At 44.9% G+C, this 21,832-nt stretch overlaps 1 protein-coding gene across 6 annotated transcripts in view; it reads left to right on the forward strand.

Moving 5' to 3' along the window:
* The first annotated feature begins 15,300 nt into the window (after positions 1 to 15,300).
* Positions 15,301 to 21,832, forward strand: part of LAMA2 (laminin subunit alpha 2) — a 502,508-nt gene continuing 495,976 nt past the window's right edge. For 2 of the 6 annotated variants that reach the window (XM_075924139.1, XM_075924141.1), the window contains exon 1: positions 15,305 to 15,472. In XM_075924139.1, coding sequence (XP_075780254.1) covers positions 15,388 to 15,472 — 85 coding nt within the window. In that variant the 5' untranslated portion in view covers positions 15,305 to 15,387. Of the gene's footprint in view, positions 15,473 to 21,832 lie in introns of all 6 variants that reach the window. The other 4 variants (XM_075924144.1, XM_075924140.1, XM_075924142.1 and 1 more) reach the window with 4 other exon arrangements.

Genomic DNA, 21,832 nt, shown 5'->3' on the forward strand with positions numbered 1-21,832 from the left:
TATTCAGCTTTAAAGCATGGAGTTGCAGAGGGCTCCTTGCCAAAATTGCAGACTATGGTGCATAACTCCCTCAGAGTTCGCAACCTCACTGCATTTCACTTCTTTGGCTCAATCTTCACTGTAAGATGACAAAATAGGCTAGGTTCATAAAACTGTTGGGCCTGCCGTGGAATCTGGGAGCTGACTCCAAACTTCCAGGACACAACCACTTGTCCAAATTCTGAAGTCCTTAAGCAGGTGGCATTCCCATTTGGCCTAATCCTGAGGTTCTCTCTCATTGTGTGAAGACAATGTTAGATGCCACTTGTGTCTGGATCAACACCATTTTTTTTAATCAAGATCTAATGGCTTTGGCTTTCCCACCTAACCAACATAGTCCTTTCTAATCTATTTATTGTCAGCTAGATTGTGAAGTTGAGATAGTACCTTCATTTCATAGGGACTTGTGAAGGAGTGAAGAGAGGAGGGCCTGGCATTGCAGGGGTTAAATAAAGCCTTTTGGCCTGGCGAGCCCCAACCGGCTTTACCTGTAGCCAATGCCTGGCCCGGAGGGAGGATAAAAGGAAGGAGCCTGGCTCAGTTAGGGGTTGACCAGCAAGGAGACAAGAGCATAGTTCTGCAGGACCTGAACTAAAGCCTGTCCACTTTGCCAGCCACAGGAGCAAGTAAGCCTCCAACCCCATCCCCTGGGACAAAGGGGGGAACTCTACTAGAAACCCTTACTAAGGGAGGAAATCTGGACTCCTGGGTCCACACCCCAAACTTAAGGATGGTACTAATATAGTGGACCAGTACTAATATAGGCCCTGTGCACCAGCGACAGGGGTCTGCACCCCTTTTCCGACAGCTAATTCCAGGACCTAACCACTAGGCCACCCCTCTACCAGGAAGACCCAGCCACAGGACTGCTTGTGGTGTAAAGTACAACTCAGTGTAGCCATGGGTACAAGAAAATATCAAATCATGGTTAGCTTGAGTTTCACTGAGTGATTAATACAAAAATCAAGCATATGCTTATCTCTGCCATGTCCCATCTCTAGTACTAGTGATAAATGACTGCAAACATAGGCTAGCTTCAAAACTCTCATTGTCAATATATTTTTGCTGCCATAATTGTTTACATTTTAAAATTATCTATTGGCTTTAATTGCCCATATGTGAACCAGAAGAAGTTTATCTTTAATTTCCCCCCTAATCATATGGATGCATGGCATACACAAGAACAGACATACCTCAAGCATTCATTTTCTCCTTATTCAGGATATTTAGTGCCAAATTCTTTCCTGCTATGACTCTACTGCCATCAATGTAATGCTGAAAATAAAAACACCACACAATTCCTCTTCCAATTTCAGTAGTAGTGTCTTTACAACTATAAACAATTGTATTGATCATTTTCTTTGATATAGCTATATTCAAGTCTAGGATTGTCTCCATAGTCTGTGTCAAGAGTATCCATGTTAAATGTTAGCAAATTAAGGTAGGGTATGTCTACACTACAAAGTTAGTTCGAACTAACTTTCATAGGCGCTACACTAGCGCTCCGTTAGTTCGAATTTAATTCGAACTAACGGAGTGCTTAGTTCAAACTAGGTAATCCTCATTCCACGAGGATTAAGCCTAGTTCGAATTTACTAGGTCGAATTAAGGGCTGTGTAGCCCCTTAATTCGAACTAGTGGGAGGCTAGCCCTCCCCAGGTTTCCCTGGTGGCCACTCTGGCCAACACCAGGGAAACTCTACTGTTCCCCTCCCGGCCCCGGACCCCTTAAAGGGGCACGGGCTGGCTACAGTGCCCGTGCCAGGTGGAAGCCTGCCAGCACCCAGCCAGCAGACCCTGCACCTGGCACGGATCGAGCCACCCACCCGATGCCCCCCAGCCCTCCCCCTCTTCCCGGGACCAGGCTGGCGGTTCCCGGGAGCTTGCCCGGGACCGCAAGAGGCGGGCACCCGCCTGGGCTAGTGCGGACATCGTGGACCTCGTCCACGACCTCCGCACTAGGCACAGGAAAGTGGCCGGCTAGGGCAGGAGAGCTGCCAGCCTGGCCACCCAGGAGCAGGTGTGCATGAAAATCAAGGTGGTCCAATGAGACCCCCGACCCTGAGCCCTGAGCTTACAATGGCCGTACTGGGTCAGACCAAAGGTCCATCTAGCCCAGTAGCCTGTCTGCTGACAGCGGCCAACCCTAGGGACCCTGAAGGGGATGGACCGAAGACAGTGACCAAGCCATTTGTCTCGTGCGATCCCTCTCCAGCCTTCTACAAACCTTGGGCAGGGACACCACTCCTACCCCCTGGCTAATACCACTCCATAGACCCAACCTCCATGACTTGATCTCACTTCCCTTTAAACTCTTTTCTAGTTCTAGCCTTCACAGCCTCCTGCAGCAAAGAGTTCCACAGGTTGACTCTTTGCTTTGTGAAGAACAACTTTTTCTTACTAGTTTGAAGCCTGCTACCCATTCCTTTCCTTTGGTGTCCTCTAGTCCTTCTATTATGGGAACTAATGAAGAACTTTTCTGTATGCACCCTCTCCACCCAACTCCTGCTTTTAGAGACCTCTATCCTGTCCCCCCTCCATCTCCTCTTTTCTAAGCTGAAAAGTCCCAGTCTCTTTAGCCTCTCTTCATATGGGACCTGTTCCCAACCCCTGATCATTTTAGTTGCCCTCCCCTCTCCCAGCCTCTCTCTTCCCCTCTCCCACCTCCTTTTCCCAGTCTCCCCCAGTTTTGTTCAATAAAGACAGATTCCATTTTTGAACACATTGTCCTTTATTTTGTACATCAAGAAGAGGGGCTAGGGAAGGGTAAGTGGAAGGAGGTGAGGGAGGAATGGGGTACGCGTCCCCAATGGGGAGGATTGGGCTGGCTCTGCGGGCTTTTGGGGTGGAAGCTCTCCTGCAGCCCCCCAATTGCCTCCTCTCCCCAGATGGCAACCTGCGGCAAGTGCAGCCGGTCTGATGGCCGAGTGCTGTGATGTGCCCAGTGTGGGTACTCCGGGCACTCCAAGCCAGGACTGCTTTGCAAGCGGGGCACCCCTGAGAACTGTCTGTCCGGGGTGGGAGTCGGGACCCTTTAAGCACAGCCCTCGGCTAGCCTGAGACAGCATCTCCATGCTCTAAGTCCTCCTCTGATGCCCTGCCGGCACTGCTTCCGGCCATCTTTAAGCCTGGTTCAGGGTCCACTTAATGTGGACATGCTAGTTCGAATTAGCAAAATGCTAATTCGAACTACTTTTTTAGTCTGGATCCGTTAGTTCGAATTAGCTTAGTTCGAATTAACTAATTCGAACTAAGTTAGTTCGAATTAACATTGTAGTGTAGACGTACCCGTAGAGATTTATGCTGAAAAGTAATAATGAATTATACAGTTGCCTTCTCTCTGGATAAATACTTGAGACACATTTATTATTTTTCTGGATGGAATCTTGTTGGTGGATGATGAAGAGTCATACTATAGTTCTTTACTCCATAGTCAACCCCCAGTTTTTGGGATGGAATTGCAAAACTAATATTTTTCCCTACTCCAGCAATTTCTGTCCCTTCTCCTCTGACTGCTCACTCTTCAACAAGTCCCATCCAGCCAATGCTCATTCTACAGGCCTAGCCAAAGAACTTTTTGGGGAAGGGTTGGGGTAGGATAGTGAGATGGTTCTCTGGAGTATCTCTCAAGATCAATCTTTCTTTACATAACAAAGTGTGAGAGAGCCCTTGAGTTTTTGTTGTCCCAGCTTACTGCAACAGAAGTACAGCCTAGTGGCTCATTCTTTTCAACTCCAGGGATCCATTGGTATCAGCTTATTCATGTTTTAAAGACTTAATTATGTAAAAGGAAAAAGTAATTTATGAAAGATGGTCAAAAGACCATCCACAACTTATAAGAGAGAGGAGCACATTATCTGAATAATGGCCAACAGGTTGTATGCAGATGAACTATTTAGTCGGAACCCAAAAAGTAACTTTCCAGCTGTTTAGGCTGCAGAGAAATCCTGAAACAATCTACAGACATTCTATCTGCCTAGTACAGATCCTCATTAACTACAGCTGATTTTTTTTCCAGTTCAGACATAAGGCTAGCTGACCCATAGTCCATGTAGAAAATTATTACTGGACAGAACCCTCCAGAAATTAAGACAAGCACAAAGAAGAAAAAGATTCACCACAAGTCCTTTAAAAGTTGCAGGTGTGAAGGAGAACAATTATGATAGCATTGTCTTTGTAGGCAGCAATATACTTGAATATAAAACAATAAGCGTATGTCTACGCTACCACCCTAGTTCGAACTAGGGTGGTAGTGTAGTGTTCTTGCCACAATATAAGCTAAATATTTTTTAACAATTTAGGTTTTCATCAAATCCATTATAGGATAAATATAAGACAAGACACATTCTTGTGTACTTTAAACTGAAGGCTTTTAATCTGGTCATTTTAAAGTGCAGTCCCAGAAATCTAACAAATATTGAAATACAGAAGTGGCAGTGATTGGTATGCATTTCATTTGAGAATCTCATAGCATGTAAAATTCATTAACTTCTTTATATCCTGCAAGATAAACAGTATTTTAAACACTTTGAGGAAAGTGACATGCGTGATCTACACAAGGTCACAGAGTAAATCCTGGCTCAGACCAATTTTCTAACCAATGGAAAACATTACATGTCAGAGAGGAGTTATTGTCCTCAGAATTTTTTCCTACATGTTTTTTTCTTCCAACAACTTAGTAATAATACCATTCCACAATCACCTCTAACTTTCAAATCAAGTGGAGTAAGAATCCAAGAAGAACTAAAGCTCTCTGGCTCAGGAGCTTCTGCCACTGCAGAGATATATAAAAGCCTAGTATTAAGGTTGCTGATAGAATTCTGTATGAGACAGGTTTGGAGGCTGCTTTGTTGGAGCAAAATGATGATATGACAGGAACTAAATAAATCCAGTTGTGTTTTTAGTCACAATGAATAATTACACAATTGGGCAACGATAAGGCTTTCTCTTCTTTTGACTTTATTCTCCAACATTTCCCAATATGCAATAATACAAAGTGTGCAGTGTTACATGAAAGCTGCTCCGAAACAGGTGAGAATGATTTAATGTCTGTTGCTTTAGAGTATAATGACTTCTAAAATCTTTTTAAATTCTCTTTTTACCAGACAGCTAAGGTGCCAGGAGAGATGTTTGGAACTGAATTTACTAATAGTATGGTAGCACTTTAAAAACTAACAAAACATGTAGATGGTCTCATGAGCTTTCATGGGCACAGCCCATTTCTTCAGATGACTGGAGTGTTGTATGTCCAGAACCAAAATAAATATGGGAGAAGGGGGGTGGGGGAGAGGAACAAAAGGAGGCAGTGGCTATATAAATATAAAAGGGAAAACCAAGCTGGTATGTAACAGGCAAAACTGATAGTCTAAAAACTGGATAGTTAAAAGAACCAGATAAGAACTATTAGTTAGCATTAGAGAGGAAGAGTACTAACACCAGAATCTACACAGACAAAGAACCATTGGCACCCTCATTGGCTGGTTGGTTGATAATGTTCCAGCCATCTAGAATCTTGATTCAAACCATTGGTATGAGAATTAAACTTGTGAATGATAATAGTTCCAACCCTTTCCTGTGTATTTGACTTGAGGAATTGGTCTGTAACAAAACTGCAACTTGAAGATCTCTTAATGAATGACCGGGCTTGGTCTATCATACTATTTGCTGTGTTTTAAGTTTATCCTGTACAGACTAACTCGGCTACCTTCTGAAGCTTTTGAATTTACTAAGTTAGTTGACAAAACCTCACCAATAATCTAAAGAATTCTTTCTTTCTTTCTTTCTTTCTTTCTTTCTTTCTTTCTTTCTTTCTTTCTTTCTTTCTTTCTTTCTTTCTTTCTTTCTTTCTTTCTTTCTTTCTTTCTTTCTGTTATTCCCCAGCACTTTGCTGACCCGCATGCTTTGTTGTGCTGGACTGGCCACTAGCAAATATAAAAAGAACAACCAAAAACAAATGACAAATGTGTTTAACCATCATTTCTTAAAGTATAATTTTTGTATTTTTAGCTAGTAATTAGACATAATGTACATAGTGTTGGACTACATAGCACTTTACCATTGATCAAATGATTCAGCTTTGCACCTGCGCTTAATCTTGCACACGAGTCACTCAAGGCTTTGTATATTCTAGTGCCATGGACACTATGCTTTATATAACTGCATTATTAAATCTACATGAAATATTTATTGGGAATTTAATTTAAAAGATTGCTGTGTGATTTTTACAAATCACAATATGGTGAAATAATGTAGCTACAATACAGTAAATTATAGACAGAGGGCTAAATTCTGCTCTCAATTACATCATAATTATTGACTCAGCAATTTGTGTGAATTTTCAATTCTTTTCCTTCTTTAGCTATAAATCACACAAATTACTACAGTTTATTGTATTTTTGTAATACATTTTAAATATAATACCACAAACTGTACTCACATTTGTGTATTAAAGTGCTAACATTTAAATACTGGAAATGATTTGGATCCTTTTTACTCCCTATTAATTTCCACAAATTAAAATATTGTTCTGGGTAAAAAGTGCACTATAAATAGATTTATGAAGTGTTAAATTTCTCTGAAGAAGTAAGTTTCATAGATCACATAATTTTGCTAAGTCTCAGAGGGATATCTGCGTTAGTCTGTAAGGGTATGTCTACACTAGCCCCTTAATTTGATCTAGGGTGGCTAATGAGGGCGACCGAAATTGCAAATAAGCATGGGATTTAAATATCCTGCGCTTCATTAGCATGTTCTCGGCCAGTCACCATTTTAGAAATTGACTAGTCCGAAGTAACTGCCCACGTCTATACGCAGCAGTGAAACGGGATCCTGAATTAAAGCCCTAACTCGAATTAGCTGGTATTCCTCCTGCAATGAGCACTGATAGCCTCCCTGGTCTGCCCCACTAGGAGCTTGTGCCTCATTCTTCCCTCACGTCCTTCCACTTATCCCTCCCTAACCCCCCTTCCTGATGTCAAATAAATACATGTATTTTCATGAACACAAACTCTCTTTATTTAACAAAACTGGGGCGGGGGAATGAAACTCTGGTAAGACTGGGGAAAGGAGGCGGGAGAGGGGAGAAGAGAAGGTGGGAGAGGGGAGAGGGAAACCTGGGAGGAAGGAGCTGGAAGGGGGGAGCAAGTGGAAGAGGTGGGAGGGGAAGCTCAGGGCTCAGGGTTGGGGAGGTCTCACCAGACCAACTTGATTTTCATGCAAACCTGCTCCTGGGTTTACATGTGGCCTTTGGTGGGCAGGCCATAGACAACCGTGTTCCTCCATCTAGTGCAGAGATCGTGGATGTTTGGGGCATCCCCCCCAAACCTGAATAAGGTCCATGATCTCCACCCTAGAACAGGAAGGCACCCGCCTTCTCTGGGACCTGGTAGGCTCCTGGAAGCTGGCAGACTGCTCCTGGGGATTGGTGGAGGGCTGGCTGCCAGTGGCTTGCTGACTCATGTTTTGGGGCCACTGGGTCAGGAGCAGTGACTGCTGGCTCTGGGCTGGCAGGCTTGGTGCTGGCACAGGCACTGTGGCCAGAGTGAACCCCTTTAAGGGCTCTGGAAATGGGGGAGGGAGAGGAGTGTTCTTGGTTGAGGCTGGCGTGGCCACCAGGGCACCCTGGGAAGGCTGGAGGCCCCTATTTCGAAATAAGTGTCTAAACAGCACTTATTTTGAAATAGCTATTTCGAATTTGGTGTTATTCCTCATGGAATGAGGTTTACCAAATTCGAAATAGCGGTTTGGCTGTGTAGACACTAGTAAAGTTATTTCGAAATAACAGCTGTTATTTCGAAATAACTTTGCTGTGTAGACATACGCTTTGATATGAGTGGGGTCTGAATCAGGCCATATATGACTCTCCGGCTGTGTCTACATTGACACCCTTTTCCGGAAAAGGGATGCTAATGAGACAAGTAGGAATTGCAAATGCCACGGGGGATTTAAATATCCCGCACGGCATTTGCATGAACATGGCTGCCGCTTTTTTCCGGCTCGGGGCTTTGCCAGAGAAAAGCGCCAGTCTAGACGGGATCTTTCAGAAAATAAAGCCTTTTCTGGAAGATCCCTTATTCCTGATTTTAAGAGGAATAAGGGATCTTCCAGAAAAGGCTTTATTTTCCAAAAGATCCTGTCTAAACTGGCGCTTTTCTTCGGCAAAGCCCCGAGCCGGAAAAAAGCGGCAGCCATGTTCATGCAAATGTCGCGGGGGATATTTAAATCCCCCGCGGCATTTGCAATTCCGACTAGTCTCATTAGCATCCCTTTTCCGGAAAAGGGTGCCAATGTAGACACAGCTCCCTGTTATACCACTGCTAAGTGTTATTGTCCTCTTGTTACGTCTGAAGTTTTTGCTTCATAAGAGAAGTCTATGAGAAGCTTCATCTTTGTTGAAAAATGTGCCTGACACTAAATCTAACAAATAAAAAAATATAAAGACAATGACTAGAAATTAAATTGTAAGCACTGAAACATCACCGGCTACGTCTACGCTGGCTCCTTTTCCAAAAGGGGCATGCTAATTTGACAGGTCGTAATAGGGAAATCCGCGGGGGATTTAAATATCCCCCGCGGCATTTAAATAAAAATGTCCGCCGCTTTTTTCCGGCTTTTAGAAAAGCCGGAAAAGAGCGTCTACACTGGCCCCAATCCTCTGGAAAAAAGCCCTTTTTCGGAGATCTCTTATTCCTACTTCGAAGGGCTTTTTTCCAGAGGATCGGGGCCAGTGTAGACGCTCTTTTCCGGCTTTTCTAAAAGCCGGAAAAAAGCGGCGGACATTTTTATTTAAATGCCGCGGGGGATATTTAAATCCCCCGTGGATTTCCCTATTACGACCTGTCAAATTAGCATGCCCCTTTCGGAAAAGGGGCCAGTGTAGACGTAGCCCACCAGTAAGGGCTCTTTGGAAGCCCATCTTGTTTTTGGTGTTCAAAGCATAATGTCTTAACTGAACCTGTACATGTGTGTGTTAATGGTTATATTGCAGTGTCTCTCCTACATTCTTCTTTGGTTTCTCTATTTTACTGTCTCATTTTACTGTTTCTGAAAAATACATACATTTAAAAACAAACAAAAAGCATTATATAAAATGTATTACTCAGAATCTCTTTATAATGAGCTTATCATATTAAAGCTAAAGTTCAAGTTCATACTTTTGGAGATTCAAGTCTTTAGCCATCTTGGGAATTAAACCTCACTTTCAGCTCACTGCACCTACTCATCAACAGAATACTATTTGGGTGGGCCATCACTGCACAGAGGAATATTACCAAAATAACCTTTAGGACACCAGCAATACTTTGAAGTTGAAATGTAGAGAGGGAAACAGATGGGCAATATCTGACAAATAAAATTTCTAGATATTGCCCATCTGCTTCTCTCCCTGCCTGCATTCTTTGCAGCAATATCAATTTTCAGGAAGGCAAGTCAATATAATCCTATAGAACTGATTTAATTTCCCCCCTTGAAAATCATCAGCTGCTGGCAAGGAAATATAAAACAGATTCGATGATGAAGGCAAACAATCCCCATGTCCATTCCCAGAGAGGCAAAGATATATATCAAGGTAAAATTAGTAGACAATAATCCTCCTTATTAATCATTTCTAGCAATTTTGACAGTTTCTCAAGTAATAGGTTTACCTGCCGAAGATTATTTTTAAATATATTTTTAAATTGAAAGTGTCTGAGATCACTCAGAGTGGGTTATAGTTTCCTTTTGTGAATAAGTCTACAAAAATCAATACTTGTTCTTTTGCATTTATTTGATCATCTAAAACCAAAGTCACTGAGTTCTCTCCAAGTGAATATTTGCTTAGAGCGAGTAGATGTTTTGATTGTAATAATTAAATGCATGTTAATCCTAGCTGCTCCCTTCTCAAAATTCATGTTTAAGGTTAATGGAATGTGGCTGCCAGCTGTTTACTAGGTATCCTTTCCTCTTTCAGTTGTCTTAAAAGTACAGCATGTAGATGGATATAAAGGAGACCCCATAAAATGCTCGGAATCCAGAGTATGGCTTTTGCCTTTTTTCATGCACAGCCTAAGAGAAGGCAGACTCATCACTTCTCTGCTCTACTTATCTGCAGCTACAGTGTAAGAATCAACATGGTTTAAGTATCATGTTTCATAGATCTAAATGATGCACATGGTAGGAAAGTAGTCAGGTAGGAGAGGGAATAGTCCAAATGAACAATGGGGCTGCAGGGGGCCATGGGGTGAGTTGGGATATGTGTAGAGAGCAACAGAAAATGTGTGGCTTCAGCTGAGACAGTCCTAGCAGAGACAAGATCTGCACTTCGATAAGCCATTTGAAATCTGTCAGATCACAGCAATTCTGCACTTCACTTCTACTGCTGGAACCCTATCATTTTGCCATACTCTCCTTCACTCAACCCAGCTCCCCATCACCCACACATTCCTATTCACCTCATTTAACCCCAGTCCCAAAACATACTCAACTCTTTCTCTCTCCTCCATCTTTCCTCCTATCTGTTTGCCCTTTTTTCCCTCTCCTAGGATCTATCCTTCTAGATCTCCTTTTCACACATTTTCTCATCCTATTTGCTTTCCACCTTGAAGCAAGCTTTCTCCTATGTCTCTCTGCACCAACACATTCCAGAGTGCAACTCTGGGATTAGGGGAAAGCATTGATGTGGGCTCTGGCTGGGTTCTTAGTGACCTGCATATGACGATAGAGCAATGATAGACTCAGAGCTTGTGGTACTGGTTGGTGTTGGAGTCCTTGTGGAGTTGCACATACAAAGTAGCGAAGGCTGGCTTGAGGTCTCTTGTAGGGAGAGGTCAGGTACATAATATAACAGAGTGGGGGCAAACTTGAAAGTGCAGATCTGCTCAGCCAAACTGCTGTTACAGGTTGAATATCTCTAAATTGGGGCTCTCTGGTCCGGCAACATCCATGGCAGTGCCAGAGGCAGCAGCTCTGTGGGGGCTAGGAGCCCAGCTGAGCTGGCTGCAGACAGGCTGGTGGCTGAGAGCCCTGCTGCAGGAGTCCAGCTGGGCTGGCGGCAACTGGGAGTCCAGCCCAACTGTGGCAAGTCCAGCAGGATCAGGAGCCCAACAGGGCAGCAGGCTGTTGGTGGGGCTGAGAGCCTGGTGGGTCCGGCAGAGCAGCAGGGGAACAGGCAGGGAGACCAGTGGCTGGGGCTGAGGGGCTGATGGCAAGGGGGCCAGAAGTGACCTCTTCTGGTCTGACAAAGTCCCTCATTTGTGACCAGTCAGGCCCTGATAGTGCCGGAACAGGGAGGTCCAACCTGTAGTTTCAACAACTTAGCTGGAATATAGCCACTTTAGAGACTTAGAAATCCTGGCAATAAACAATTTTTGAAGAACTGACATGGATACTGGGACAAGCCCCGAAAAGGCAGTGTCCTCGGTTTTTAACCTCATGTAGTCATCTAGAAACCAGCAAACTGGGAAACTGCAAGAATAAGGCTGAGCTTCAGAAAGCTCAGAGCTGGCAATAAAAGAGCAGCAGGTTGCTTGTGATAGTGAACTTTTCCCCTTACCTTTGGATTTTAATAAGAGGTTGATGGTTCCTGAGTGGTACTGAAAATAACACCATGCATTCTGTAACACAGTTTGGCTTTTTGACCCCTACCAATGCTAGATCACATCTGAGCCTGCTACTGCCTGTTAATAGACCTTCCTTTAGCTCAGCAGAAATTCATGCTTTAAGATCCATTTTCAACCTCCACTGACAATTCATTTAGGGTGACCAGATAGCAACTAGAAAATCAGGATGGGAGTGGGTGTGAGATAACATGCCTGGATAAGAAAAAGGCTGAATATCATCACTATATCTGTAAAATCAGGACAGCTGGCCATTCTAAATCCATCCAATATTGTGACAAACTAGCTAGTATAGGGATTTGCACTGCTTTTTACCTCTGAGTTGAAAGTTCCCAGACAGAGGGAGTATGCAGTCCATGCTAACATGGTGTGGCTCTTATAGAAATGTAATGAATGCAGCTGCTACTGCCTCTGATTTAATAGACCTGGCACTTTAGCGCACGTAATTGAAACTCATTCTTTTATAATAAGTGATGCAAGTAGATTTCAGATTACAAAATTTGAACTGTTCCATTTTGAAACTCCAGACAATGTGTTTGGAGTCAACAGCTTTGAGCTTTTAGTTAACATGCATTTCAACAGGATAGCAGCCAAAGCTGTGTATTTTTGTTCTCCGTTCCTTGAAAGATGACTACTTCCCATAAAGCTCTTAGGCTGAAATATGACAGTGAGAATATGCTGGGGATTGGTCTGACCAATTTCCTTGCAACATGCCACTTATTGCATACTCTATTGTTACAAAGCAATTAACTTTCAAAGAACTATCAATGCTAGTCTTGCATTTGGGTTTCCCAATAAGATCTGTAGAATGCTGCTATCTCATCACTGGGAAAGTGGAGGGTAGAGTGTTTTCTATTTACTTAAGTGTGCCAAATGTCTGACAGTTGAAGGAACATTACTATTGTCATTTTACTGGGAGAAAATGTCTAAAATGTATTAGAAGTAATAGGAGTTTTCAACACAGTGCAGATACTCGAGCCATGTTATTTTGGATAAAACCTCAAAATGAGCAGTTTTTGCAAGGACAAGAAACCACTTTACTAAATGCGGAGCAACAGTAAAGGAAACACATGGGCTTCATTGCTGGATACTACAGAGCACAATGTATTATCCACATATTACAGTGTTCTCTTGAATATGAACCTGAAATGGCTGAAAAAATTATCATCAAAAAAGTTCATGACTTTGAGAGCTGAAGTTGGCATACCCAGATTTGTGGGTCTCTTTCCTGCAATGTTATAGACATGGAAAGCTTTCCAAATTCATTATCCTTACTCCATTTAAACAGGAACTGTCATAGGAAGTTCAGATTATGATTAGACTTCAGTGCATAAACATTTATACAAAAGAGTATTTATGTTGGACGTGAGCAAATATATTCCACTGTTTAATCTCTAATGTATGAAGGTTATTAATTTTAAAAAATTGTTAAAACTTTATGAATGCATGGGTAATAATTCAAATCAGGAAGTACAGTGTTATTGAAAGTGCACTTTACTCAGTTTTGTGTGGATGAATCGTAATGTGGTCTCTAGTTGCATTGTTCAATTCCATTTTTCTAATACAATCTATTATACATTTTTATACAATTTCAGATACATGTTTGTAGTAACTCCTAGGTACACTGTTTTCATTGTCATAATGGCTTAACCTGTCTTTTACATATTTAAGTCAACAAAATGACTTTAAGTTCTTTTTCCCCTCTAAGGCATGTAGTTTAATAATTTTAGTCAGCTGCCATGTAGTATACATTTTATTTTAATCCAATCTCACAACCTTCTTTTCATGCACTTCAGGAAATCAGGCAGTTAGCTCTAGAAGGAACTAGTTATAAATTGATTTTATAATGCCAGCAAATTTCAAAAATTATTCAGTTGTAATTAATTTGTAATGCTGTGCACGTATTCCTTTGTAATTTTCATATAAATATTTTCATGGCTTTCTCTATCATACATACAGAAATAGGTTTAAGATAGTAGGAAAATTATACTTGGAACACTTGCATTTCCTGCTTTTTGATTGGTTGGCCTAAGTAACTTTAATTTTCTCTTAATGTAGCTTTTTGGTATAACATTTTCCAATGATTTTTATTAAGGGAATTAGAAAAAAAAAACACTTGAAGAGAAGCTCCTCTCTCCAGCTCTTAAAATCTCTGCTGGCTTGCGAAAGACTCTTGCGCGTATTAAGCCATCACTGGCATAGCCTAGTGAAGATTTGGTAGGGAAGGAGGTGGCCCTGCATAGGATTTAAAGGCAAATGCTTGGGGTATGTCTACACTTGCCCCTTAGTTCGAACTAGAGAGGCAAATGAAGCATACCGAAGTTGCTAATGAAGCGTGGGATTTAAATATCCCGCGCTTGATAAGCATATTTGCGTCCGGTCGCCATTTTAAAAAGCTGGTAGCCCAAATTAACTCGCCGCGTGTAGACACGATAGTCCGATCCAAAACCCTTCCCTCGAATTAACTGTTACTCCTCATTGCATGAGGGGGCAAGTGTAGACATACCCTTGTGTACTGGAAGCAAAGCCTGCTTATTCAGCCTTGTATATGGGGGAAAGGAGCATTTGACCTTTAACTCTGTATGAGGCCATTTCGAGCATGTACAGTGCTACATGTACTGTAGGAAACAATCCACAATTGGCAAGGAGATGGATTAGATCACGATAGTCTCTCCTCCCTAATTTCCATGATTCTAAGTCATGACTGGAGATGGGCTTTGTACCATATCCTCTGGTACATGGTCCAGCACAGCCCAAGCCTGGTAGGAGAAATGAATTCCAGAGATGAGGGTTCTTCTCTGAGAGCTTTCTTCCATCAGCCACACATAAACATAAGGGTTGTCAGTCAGTTCATGTTGGAGCTAGTTAGGCCTATTGTGAAGGCTCAAGCAGAAAGCTGTCTCTGAGGTGACTAGGCAACAGCTTGATTTACCCCTAGCAGCATGTGCAGTCCAAGCAGGGGCAGTCCTAGACTAGCTGCCAGCAACTGGCGCCCTAGGCAAACCATGCATTCAGAGCCCCCACCTCCAAACCCCTCAATGATATTGCGCCACCATTTGGTGCCCCATTTAACTTGGCGCCCTAGGTGACCACCTAGATTGCCTATATGGACAGGCCGCCCCTGGTTCCAAGAACAGTAGGGTAACACTGCTGCAGTCAGCATGAGTGCCCTATCAGCTGGGGCAGAGACAAGGGTACAGAGGTGAAAGTAAGGGGGTGCGCAGCTCCAGCCAGCGCTGACCACGCTGCAGCAAAAGCCAGCAGGGAGCTATTGGAAGAGCTGGCAGGGACCCGGTGCAATAGGACAGTCCCTGCAAGACATTCTAAGTTACTTTCAGGGCTGCAAGGGTAGCCCCACGCACAGCGCGTTGGAATCCCATCTCCAGGTCCCCAAATCCTGCTCGCGCGGAGCCAGTGGCACGCAGCCCTGGAGCAGCACGGAGCGAGCAGGGCCCATAGGCGGTTGCCTCGGCGGCTCCTCTCCGAGGTCCCTCACTCCCAAGGCTTGCCTGGCTTTTGCCATCCTGCCCGCCCCGCAGGAACTCGCAGAAGGCCCCCAGACGGCGAGGCTGTGCCCCTGGAGGCTGCTGTCCCGTGCGAGGGCGCCCGTCGGGGTGGGGCAGCTGGGCGCAGGGAGGGGAGAGCAGGGGTGTGTCCTTCCCCCTCCTCCCGCACCCCCGGCTGTAGGGTCGCTCGCTGCTTCCTCCCTCTGCTCACTCGCCTGGCTGACCGGGGGAAGAGGTAGCGGCTCGGGAGCAATGGCCCGGGGAAGTTTGTCGCTCCTCCTGCTCCTCAGCGCGCTGGCCGGCCGGGGCAGCAGCCAAACTCCGCCGGAGCCTAGAGGTACAGTAGTGTTGGGGCCAGTGAGCGGCTGCCTAGCCCCGAGCTGCGGGGCTCCAACCGAGGCGGGAAGCGGGGAGGCGGGCGCCAGGGGAGGGCCCCGCGGGGCAGGCTTGGGGGTGTTGCCAGGGGTAGCACTGGCAGCAGCGGCAGGGGACAGAAGCGCCTTTGCGGTGCGGGAGGAGTCGGGCTCCACGCCTGCGTGCATTTCGGCTGGGTGGCAGCCGCCTGGGGTCCGAGCAAGGCAAGTGACAGTCGCCTGCTGGTGCGGGTCTCCCCCGCCTTGTCTGATTCCCTGCCCCCCACCCCCACCGGCGGCGCAGCCTGGCACTTCAGCTTGCCCCGGCGCACGACAGGCTCTTTCCAATGCCAGCCGAGAGCATTTCTGATCCCTGACTAATTCCCTCCCTCCCTCTCCCCACAACACGCACACAAATCCCTCTGCCCCAGAAAAAGCCAAGTGCCAAGCATTGCGCCTTGGTCCAGTTTCAAAACAGAGGTGAGGTCCAGTCACTATTGTGAGCGTCTGTTTCACCCCCCCCCCCCCCAACACTGCATGTTGGGATTATTGCAGTTGGAGAAATACAGGAGTTGTATGTAGTGTGTCTCGGACCCGCTATCTCTTTTCTGTATCCACTGAGTTTAGAGGCGTCAATGCCACAGCTACCTTGAGTGGTCCCTTACAATATGTGCTAGCTATTTACATTAAACAATCCATTCCACCTTGCATGTTGCTGTGACTTTGGGAGTACCTTTCCCAGACTTGAAGATTTTTGCAAGTGGAAAAGAAGTTGGTGGAATAGAAGTATTACCTCACCTGCCTTGTCTCCCACATGCAGGAATTATCACTCAAAGTGTGACAGTTTATATGTTACATTCACATAGTTTTCAGTCGGATTTGGTAGGAATGGACTTGAATATGACTTTAGTTCTCTTGTATCTCTCCAGTCCATGCCCCTCCTACCAGATATCTACAGGCATCTTAGTGTGCTTTTAATGATATTGAGATCCATATAAATGCATGCATTTTATGGTATTCCAATTTTAAGCAAAATTGTAAGCTGATGGTGTAGTTTCATTTAGTTTAGAAGGCATGGTGGTGTTATTCAAACTCTTAGTAATTTCTAAAATGAAATATATCATCTCAGTGGGAGTGGAATCATGTCCTTCCTAAGTACTCCAATGCTATGTCTATATAGTACTACTACTTTGCAGTTATACAGTGCATAACTAGTAACTTTGAAATGAAAGAACAGTAGTTTTTTGTTTTGTTTTGTTTTTGTAGCGAAGGCTGTATTATTGCTGGTGGGAAATAAGACAGAAAAATGATGTACAGATACAAAAGAAATGTTAATAAAAGTCATATAAAATTACATACACCAACAAACTTTTAAAAGTCTGTTTTCTAGTACACACAGTCATTTTTAGAGCATGTGCTTCCTACCCTAACATTTTTAGCTCTGCTTAAAAAAAATGGAATTCAGTAAGGAGATACCATGGGTGTGTGATAATACATCTCTGATTAAAATAGCTAGAATAACAACAAGCTCCTAAATGACCTTGATATCACACTATAACCAGATAGTAACATACATTCATCTAGGTTTTTTTTATCCATTCAATTTTGGATTTGACATCTATTTTATAAAACAGTGTATTATATAAAAAAGTCTTCAGCAGCTGACTCCTTAGTGCTAATTTTAACCGTGAAGATAGATGACAGTTGACTAAATGTCTTCATAGAAATTAAATAGTTGTAGTAAACCAAAAGCAAGAAATTTTGTCCTGCCAAATTAACTTATTGTAAATACTTAGGAGTAAGGCAGATTTTAAAATAGAGTGTTTAAGATATGGCAAATGCATGTAGGGCTGTAACTGTCATTTGCTTTTCCTCCAAGGGATTTAATTCTCAGTTAAAAGAAACAGTAATTTTGGCAGGGTTTCTTTTACTATTTGCTCCCCCTGACTATCTTTCATTGGTGGAGAATGTGCTGTTCTTGAATCAATGTCTTGGTTTTTGACCTGCATGATGAAGAAACTTGATCATTGCTTTTCTCTTAGGAAGCAAGCAGCAGTCTTTGGTTTTCATTTATTTCAGCTGTTCTCAAACTTCATTGCCCCCAACTCACTTCTGACAACAAAAATATTTGATCACAAAGAGAGGAGGAGGATTGAAGCTTGAGTCCACTTGAGCCCCACTGCTCCAAGTTTGGGGCCTGTAACCTGAGCCCCACTGCCCAGGCAGGGCTAAAGCCTTTAGGCTTTGGCCCCAGGCAGCGGAGCTGGGACTTTGGCTTCAGCCCTGAGTGGTGGGGTTTAGGCTTCGGCTCTGGGCCTCAGCAAGTCTAATAGAAGCACTGGTGACCCTAATAAAATGGGGTCCTGATCCACTACTCATCTACTTCTTTATTTTGGGCTCCCACAGTGGTACTTTTCTTTGACTAGCAGATTTATCTGGTATAGTTTGGATCTTTAAGTGAAGTAATTCTGTTTTTGTCTTTTTTTTTAATACAATGAAAATGTACATGCTTTATTTAAATGATTGTATCTTTCAAAAATTAAGGAAAAAAGAAGTTTGTATTAATAAAAGAAGGAAAGCGATTCAAACATTAGAGCTTGCTGGCAGACAGTATTTTCAATTTTTCTGTCTTTTGCTACAATAAAAAGGGATTGGGGATGCAGGAGTAGGGGTTGGATGTTCAGGGTAGAGGGTGGGAGTGCAGGAGTGAAGGCAGGGGCTGGAAGGGTTGGGGGCTCAGGTCAGGGGGTGGAAGGTGCTAGAGTGAGGGGAGGAGGGCTCAGGGCACAGGGATTGGTGTGTAAGAGGGCTCAGGGTAGGGGGTGGGGTGCAGGAGTCAGGGCAGGGGTTTGGTTGGGGGGCTGAGAGTACCAGAGATTCCAGAGTTAGGGCAAGGGCTGGGGGACTTGGGAAGGAGGGGGAGTGAAGGGACTGGAAGTGTTTGGGGGACTCAGGGATGGGGGTGCTGGAGTGAGAGCAGGGAGTGGGGGGCTCAGGGTACAGGGTTTGGTGTAGGTGGTGGTGAGTTCAGGGCAGGGGGTGGGAGATGCAGGACTCAGGTCAGGGGGCTCAGAGCAGGGAGTTTGGAGTTGTGGGGGCTCTGGGGCAACCCATGGTGGTGAGAGTGATGCTGCTCTGGTGATTTCTCTGAGGGGGATGGGTCTGCGTTCCCTGGCCGGAAGCTCCTCCCAGGGGGATGGAGCTGCATGGGCTGGCCCCTTGCTCCATCTTGTCTGAGGTGAGTCAGGGGTCCCCAGGCTGCAACTGCTCATGATTCCCAGCCTCTCCTTGGGAGGGGGGTGAATGTTGGGCTGTGGTTTATGGTCTCTCCTCTGGGGTAGGAAATAGGCTGCCACTCCCAGCCTCTCCTTGAGAAGGGCATCTCCTGGGGGGGGGGGGGGGACAGGCTGTGCTTCCTGGATCCAAGTGTGATCCTGGGGGTTGGGATGGTAGGTCTCTCAACCCCTGTCTGGCACTGTTTTGGGCAAGAGCGCCACTTTTCTGGCCACTTATCTGGTCTGGTGGCCAGCAACATGGGAAGCCCCATCCCCATATGGCCACTCTCCTGCTGGTGTGGCTGCCTCCAGTGGTCACTCTACAGTACAGCTATCCCTTTGTTCAGCCCCCTACCTTTCCATGTTATGGAATCCCATTCCAGACATACCCCATTTTCCTGGAACAAGTAAACCTTGACCTTGCATTAAATTAGTGTAAGAGAAAAGCTGCATACCAAATTTAGTGGTCCTAGCTGTTGCTGTTTAGGAGGAGTTCTTGAAGAAACAGACACACAAATGGATGGACGGACAGATGGACTCACAGACAGACAGATGCACAAACTCTCTAAAATATGTATATAGATGAGTTCCACTAATTGAAAGAGGAACTCTGGTACTTCTTGGAATGTTAAACTAAGTGTAAATGGGACCTTTTAGACCTCATTGCTGAATTTCCATATTGGACTGGCCATTTCCCACTTTATTTATGCTTGTCCTTAATCTCTTTTTAAGTTGCGCAACTGCTGCTACTAGCTTCTGACACTGAAAAGATCCCTCTACTGCAGAAGGATAATACAGTCAACTGTACTGTGATTTTAAAGTCTGATCTCAGTGAAATCCAGTGAGAATTTTTACACTTCCTCCAGTGGGACCAGATCTGGCCTTAAGTTTGTAAGGGTATGTCTACACTAGCCCCTAGTTCGAAGTTGCAAATGAAGCCCGAGATTTAAATATCCCGGGCTTCATTTGCATGTTCCCGGGTGGGCGCCATTTTAAAATCCCCTTAGTTCAAACAGATTACCTGTTACTCCTTGTGGAATGAGGGGTAACAGTTAACTCGAACTAAGGACTTCTGGTAGGTTGGTGCTATCGGTGGAGTAAAGTGTTCCTGAACATGAGGAATGGTGTCAGACTCTGACTCCAAATTACCTACAATGACAGATATGCAATAGGAAAAAGGAAATGAAAGAGCAATTTAGATTAAGTACCAGGAGAAATGTCAGGAGGCCACTCTGTTAGGAATAGAACACTGATACTTGGTCAGGAGTTCTAGAGTTGCAGGCCCACAAATGGGAGGTGGGGGAAAGAGACAACTGCCCTGAGCTCCCAGCTGCAGTGGGGAATGTACTTTTTCTTTAATCAGTGTCTTGGTTTTTGACCTGCATGCAGCAGTGGCGGTGGCCAGATCCATGAACCCTTTAAATCACTGCCAGAGCACTGTGCAGTGCATGCCAGACATCGCTGAGAGCTGCCTAATCCCAGCCCTGCCCTTTCTGCCTGAGGCTGTTCCTTCTGAGAGCATGGAGCAGGGCCCCCTGCCTTGTTTAGGGGCCCAATAAGGCGGTAGGCCCCTCTGTAGAGTGGTATGTAGTACTTTTGGTCACCACACGTGGCTTTCCTGGAGTCAGATGGAAGTGCACTTCACTGCATGCATGTTCTCATCTGACTGCTGATGCCTGGAGTCACTAGAATTCCTTCCCCCTGCTGTCAGCAGGAAGACGAGGTAAGAGATAGCAGGTTTGACCCCTACCCCACCTCGGTTCCAGTAGACAGGAGAATTCAAAAGGATAATGTATCAATTGGAGTTGCAAAGAGCCAAAAAGTATCCCGTCATTTCATTATGATGCTGTCTGTGGATAATGATGCAGAGAACAGTGATCATCACAATTATTTTTTCACTATCTGCAGCTCCAGTTAGTGGCATTTTTTATGACTGTTATTTGTGATTATCTCTTGTCTACTGAAACTGGGGTGGAGAAGAGGACAAGCCTGCTAACCTGCCTCCCTCCTGACTGCTGACAATAGTGGGGAAGGCAGCTTTCCCTAGTCACTATGCAGATCCAGAGTCAAATAGGCTGCCCAGCATAGTTCCTGCGTAGCTGTGTAGCTTCCCATTAAGCCCCACGCAAGGGCTCAGGGCTGCAGGGGGAGAGATTGCTCTTCCCAAGCCCTGAAGCTTACAGCCTCAGCAGGGAGCAGCTTCTGCCAGCAAAGAGGAGGCCCTCCTCACCAGTCCCAACGGGGAGTAGCTGCAGCTAGCAGAGCGGAACTCTCCGTCCTGGCCCCAGTATGGAGCTACTCAGGTAAGCCCAAGCCTCAACCCCCTGTCCCACCCGAGCCCTCCCCAGCCCTGAGCCCCCCCTTGCACCCCAAAGCCCTCATCTCCTGCACTGCCTCATAGCCTATACTCTCTGTCCAGAACCCCCTTGTGTACACCAACTCTGAGCCCAGAGCCTGTATCCCCTCTTCTGCTTGAACCCCTAGCTCAGAGCTACTCTCCAAACCTGGAGCTCCCTCCTGCACCCCAGCTCTCTAAAGTCCAGCCCCACACCAGAGCATGCATCCCAGCCAGAGCCTTTGCACCTCAACTCTTGGTCTTAGCTCTGAGTTCCTCAACCCCAATCTCACCCTAAAGCCTACAACCCCAGCCAGAGCCCTCACGGCTGCACCCCAACCCTATGCCCCAGCTCTAAGCCCCTTCCCACACTCAAAACCCTTTGCTTCACTCCATCACATGAATTTTATTATGAGCACCAATATGAAGGTGATGTGTCACACACCACCTCCACATGGTGCATGTAAAAAAAATCATTACACTCAGGGTAGAAAAAATTAGAGGGAACACTGCTGCCCACTTGTTTTATTGTTGCTAAGAGTCTGGAGTTGCCTAGTCCTGTTCAGAAAAGTTATTACTCCAGTTACATAGAATACATAGTTGGACCCACACAACTTGTTCATGGGTCCAATTCTGCATATTCACTCTGTGATACCATGGGCACAGCATAAGCTCTTGGATATTAGGATCTGGCCCCAAAGCATGGAGACTTCGGGAGATGGATTTATAAGGGT

Source organism: Pelodiscus sinensis, chromosome 3 (assembly GCF_049634645.1).
Source record: "Pelodiscus sinensis isolate JC-2024 chromosome 3, ASM4963464v1, whole genome shotgun sequence".
In the NCBI taxonomy this organism is placed as follows: domain Eukaryota; kingdom Metazoa; phylum Chordata; order Testudines; family Trionychidae; genus Pelodiscus; species Pelodiscus sinensis.